The sequence below is a fragment of the Oryza sativa genome, chromosome 2 (assembly GCF_034140825.1).
Source record: "Oryza sativa Japonica Group chromosome 2, ASM3414082v1".
NCBI lineage: Eukaryota > Viridiplantae > Streptophyta > Magnoliopsida > Poales > Poaceae > Oryza > Oryza sativa.
Window position 1 is genome coordinate 8,868,007 of NC_089036.1, and position 5,403 is coordinate 8,873,409.

Genomic DNA, 5,403 nt, shown 5'->3' on the forward strand with positions numbered 1-5,403 from the left:
TTTACTCCACATAAGTTTCTTACTGGAACTCACTCATAACGTAATTACTTCTAATGCTATATAGAGTTACTTCTATTACATAGCTAAGTTACTTCTATAATTTAAATAAATTACTTTTAAATTAATAAAATGTTTTAATTTATTCAACAGGGATCTCGTTTTGTCATATATTTTAAGTGGAGTATAATGATGCAAATAGATCTTAAAAATAATATGTGATTTAAAAGATACAAGTGATTAAAGAGGTAAAAAACGTGCACTATAGTACTTTTTAAGCTAAAAAGAGATTTAAATATAGGACGGAGTGATCGCTGCTTTATGCAAACCAGAGACCGGTCGCTGTGTAGTTATGTCCATGAAATTTAATTAAGCAGGTTAAGAACGCCCCTGATTTCAGGAAATCTTGTTGGTGACTGCCAGAATCAAGCTAGCTTGTCAGTCGTCTGTTTTCAGCTGAGTATTCATGCACGCAATCTTGTTGTTGCCTCTCTGCGATTTTGATCGTAGCGGTTTTCAGACAACTGAAATGGTTTATATAGCGATCGAGCAACATTTAATTTGTTACATAGAAACATGATTAATTAATGCACGCATTTGAAATAGGAGAACAATTTATTAACATCCGTGACACAAACAACAACATGAACACTCGGGATAAGTCGAGAGTACCACAACACAAATACGGTATACGAAATACATATACGGCCGTAGAAAAGTAGAATACACAGCAGCCATATGAATCATGAATGAACTCGACACAACAACACAAGCAGACGATGGAGAAGAAGAAGCAGCGGCAAGCTAGGCTGATCGATCGAGAGACCTAGAAGCGGTTCACAAAGTCCTTGAGCCAACTCATCACCCCGCCTTTCTCCTCCTCCTCGCCGGCGGCGGCGGCGTCCTCCGCGCGGTGGCGGAAGCTGAGGTGGTGGTGGTGGTGGTGGAAGCGGCAGCCGCGGTGGTGGTGCATCCTGCTGCTCATCAGCGCCTTCCTGATCCACCGCCTCGCCATCTCCTCCAGCTCGCGCTCGTCGTCGTCCTTGTGGTGGTGGTGGTGGAAGCGCTTGGTCCTCATCTCGGACTCCTCCTCCTCCTCGTGGTGGTGGCGGAACCGCTTCATGGGCGCACCCTCCTCGCGCTGCTCGTGGTCGTCTTCGTGGTGGTGGTGGTGGTGGCGGCGGCGGTGGAAGCTGATCAACCGCTCCACGGCGGGCGAAGCCTCGTCGGCCTGCTCGTGCTCGTCCTCCTCGTTCTCGTCGTGGTGATGATGGTGGTGGCGATGATGGTGGTGGTGGGAGCGGCGGCCGTGGTGGAGCCTCGCCATCTCATCCTCGTCTTCCTCCTCGGCGGCGGCTACGGCGGCATACTGGCGGCGCGAGTCCGGATCTGGCTCCGCGACGGGGAGAACCACCCCCTCCTCCTCCTCCCTGCGCTCCTCGCCGCGGGTCGCCGGCTCGACTGGCATCTCGAACACCAGCTGCTGCTTCTCCTCCTTGCCATGGAATCCCTCCCCATGGCGATGGCCGCCGTGGCGCATGTGGTGGCGGTAGCGGCAGTGGTAGCGGCAGGGGAAGCGGAGGAAGCCCTGCTGGTCCGCCGCGTCGTCGTCGACCGGGATCACAGGCCCCTCGGGGCTCGCCGCCGCCGCCGCGGGCTCGTCACGGGCGGCGGCGGCGGCGTCGAGGTAGGGCGGGACGATGGCGACGGACGTGCCGGCGGCGTCACCACCATTGTGCTCGACGTAGGCTTCACGGTTGGCGTAGGCGGGGGCGGTCTCCTGATCGGCCTCGCCGTGGACGACGCGGCAGAGGGCGACGAGGAGGAGTGCGGCGGCGACGGCGAGGCGGGCCATGGCGGCGAGAGATCGAGCGCGGCGTTGACCGACGAGAGGAGGCGGGGGGCGGGGGCATTTGCTTTGTAGGCCGCGGGTGGGGGGCCCACTGATGGGCTGTATGGTTGACGTGGCACTATCTGATTGGTTTAACAAACGAGTTCCAAGTTAAACACTCAGACGGGTTAGAGGATAGTACGTTGCACTTTGACATTTTGGCAACTTGTAACTCACGTAGAATATGTTGTACCATATGCATCCGAATAATTCAGGAAAAGGTCCGCGCGTATTGCGCGGCTAGAATCATTATATTTTCTCTCATATAATAGCATATATGTTTTCTAAATGTATTATTCAAATATATTAAAATGGCAACATAATTTAAAATTTTGTACTAACTTTACGAAACTACTCATGTGTAATATTCATATTGTATTTTATATACGTGTTAGTTATTAATTATTTTCAATATCAAATTTTAGTTATTTATAAATTATATTCCTATCTGAATTTCAATATTTCTTTTTTTTATTCTGAATTTTTGTTTTCTAAAAAATGTATTTCTATATAGACTCTAGGCTCTTCTTCTAATATTATTTATTTTTAATAATGAATTTTTATTATTTCTAATTGTATTTCTATGTAGACTCTAAATTCATCTTACAATATTCAATTTTTAATCTTGAATTTCAGTTACTTCTAAATTGTATTCCTATATTGACTTTATACTCTTCTTCCCATTTTTTTCAATTTCGAATTTTAGTTATTTGTAAATTATATTTTATACTAACTCTAAACTCTACTTTTAATTTTATTATGTTTATTCTGAATTTTAATTAGTTTTAAATTCCTATATGGACTCTATACTCTACTTCTCATATTCCTTATTTTTAATTCTGATTTTCTATTATTTCTTAATTGTATTTCTACATGGACTCTATACTCTACTTCTAATATTCCTTATTTTTAATTCCGAATTTCTGTTATTTCTTAATTTTATTTCTATATGGACTCTAGTCTCCTCTTCCACTATTCCTTATTTTTTAATTCCGAATTTTAACTATTTTTAAATTGTATTTCTATATGGACTATGTTTTTCTTTTTCTCCGATTAATATGGTAATTTCTAGGCCGTGAGAGCGAACGTGAAGGCTCATTTTTCTGTTCCTTTAATAAGTTAATAGATGATAGAAAAATATGTTGAGAGATAATATTCGATAACTAGCCCCCGTGTGTGTATTTCACTTCTAGAAAAAAGGTTTTTGCAGGCGGGCCAAATCCGTCTTTTCAGGCGGACCGGTGTTCCGCCTATAAGCAAATGACTGTGAAAATAGATAATTTTCGCAGGCGGATCTGAGGTCCGCCTGCGAAAATCAATTTTTGCAGGCGGACGGCATCTTCGCAGGTGGCAGATTCACTCGCCTGCAAAGCAAATTTCAGCGAATAAAAAAAAGACGCCCCACCACCGCCGTCGGTCTCTCCCTCTAGCTGACGACGGCTCTCCTCCTCCATCTGCTGCCGTCCCCACAGGGGTTGCTGCCGTCGTCGCATCGTCATCGTCGTCGCGTCGTGGTCGTCGTCGTTGAGGATGAAGCTGGTGGCGCCGTTGTCACGTCGTGGTCGTCTTAGCGTCGTTGGCACCGTCGTCGTCGAGAGGGAGGAAGCTGGGGGCGAGGAGGGAGCCGGTGGCGGAGATGGAGCCGACGGCGAGGAGGGGAACCGGCGGCGGAGGCAGGGAGGAGGGGAGCCGGTGGATCCGCCGCTTCATGGTGCCGCGAACGTCGTCGTCGTCGTCGCGGCCGAGGCGAGCCGACGGCTCGCGGAGGTGGCGTCGCGGTCGTCGTCGTCATCGAGGAGGGCAGCCGGCGGCGGAGGCGGGGAGGAGGGGAGCCGGTAGATCCGCCGCTTCACAGCGCCGCGAAGGTCATCATCGTCGCGGCCGAGGGGAGCCGACGGCTCACTGAGGCGGCGTCTCATCGAGGAGGGAGCCGGCGGCGGAGACGGGGAGGAGGGCAGCTGACGACGGAGGCGGGGGGAGGGGAGCTGGTGGATCCGCTGCTTCACGGCGTTGCGAAGGTCATCATCTCACGACCGAGGGGAGCCGACGGCGAGCGGAGGCGGCGTCGCGGTCGTCGTCGTCGTCGAGGAGGGAGCCGGCGGCGGAGGCAGGGAGGAGGGCAGCCGGCAGCGGAGGCAGGGATGAGGTGAGCCGGTGGAGGATTTTTTTTGCTAAGTGTGTGAGGGAGAAGGAGAGAGAGAGGAGGGGGGATGAGTGGTGGAGAGGAGAGGATAAGAATGGTGGAGGAGAGGATAAGGATGACCCTTTTTTTTGGAGGTGTGATTTTTGTAGACGGACCACATAAGGTTCCGATTTATTTTCGCAGGCGGACCTCTTAAGTGGTCCGCCTGGAAAAAATGATTTTCGCAGGCGGATGGTGAGCTCCACCCCGATTTACATTTTTCTAGGCGGCTATTTAGCTCCGAGGGTCATACCCGCCTGGAAAAATAAAAGGCCAACGTTGCTAAAAAAACATTTTTTCTAGTAGTGTTTAAATAAGTCCGTAAAATTATTCGTATATTCTTTCGAGTTTTTTTAGGTTTTTTATATGGTATTATTGACTTTTCAATATATATTTGATCATTAATTTATCTTATTATTATTTTTACAAATATGAAAAAACTATTTAATGACAAAACAAATGAATAATAATTATGTATTTTTGCTAATAAAACAAACCATCAAACATATATAAAAGAATTAACGGTATTAAATATTAAAATTTTAAAACTAGAGGGAGTAATATATTATTATGTTGAGGAATATTACGAAGTGAAGAGCAAAGTCGTAGAAATTGACTAAGGAAATACTCCGTTTTTTAATAGATGACGCCGTTGACTTTTTCTCACATGTTTGACCATTCATCTTATTCAAAAATTTTATGCAAATGTATAAGATATAAATAACACTTAAAGTACTATGAGTCATAAAACAACTCATAACAAAATAAATTATAATTACGTAAATTTTTTGAATAAGACGAATGGTCAAACATATGAGAAAAAGTCAACGGCGTCATCTATTAAAAAACGGAGGTATTATAATACTGCCCAGTACTAGGAATCAGGTCATGACATATCCTAACACTAACAGCACTTCGCCTACATTCATCGTATTCTCTATTACTCCCTTCGTCCCAAAATAAGTGCAGTTTTAGCACTGTTCATGTCCAACTGTCGAAACAAGATTTCAGCAATAATAAAAGGGGGAGGCGATCAAGCTAGGAAAGTGGATGGGTTTGGAGACAAGGAATTTTATATAGGTTTAGGCCTTCTTATTCAAGAAGTAATACCCTCCTGTCCGGGGATGATTCCGCCGAGTGTGTTATTGATTCTATAAATTGGAAAAAAGATCATACCCCGAGAGGCACACAGACCCCTCCTTATATAGGGGAAGAGGTCCGCTTTACAAAATACAGTCCATATCCTAACGGAATATAGGATTATAGATAAAATACAATCGTAACCGACTAAGATCCCGGGTATTTCTTTGACATACAAGTTTAGAATCTAACC

General features: G+C 46.0%; 1 protein-coding gene across 1 annotated transcript; it reads right to left on the reverse strand.

Annotated features, from left to right (window-relative positions):
• Positions 1 to 593: 593 nt before the first annotated feature.
• LOC4328921 (uncharacterized) lies at positions 594 to 1,885 on the reverse strand. The gene has a single exon (XM_015767826.3). The coding sequence runs from the start codon at positions 1,850 to 1,852 to the stop codon at positions 824 to 826; it is 1,029 nt and encodes a 342-aa protein (XP_015623312.1). The 5' UTR covers positions 1,853 to 1,885; the 3' UTR covers positions 594 to 823.
• Between the last annotated feature and the right edge of the window lie 3,518 nt (positions 1,886 to 5,403).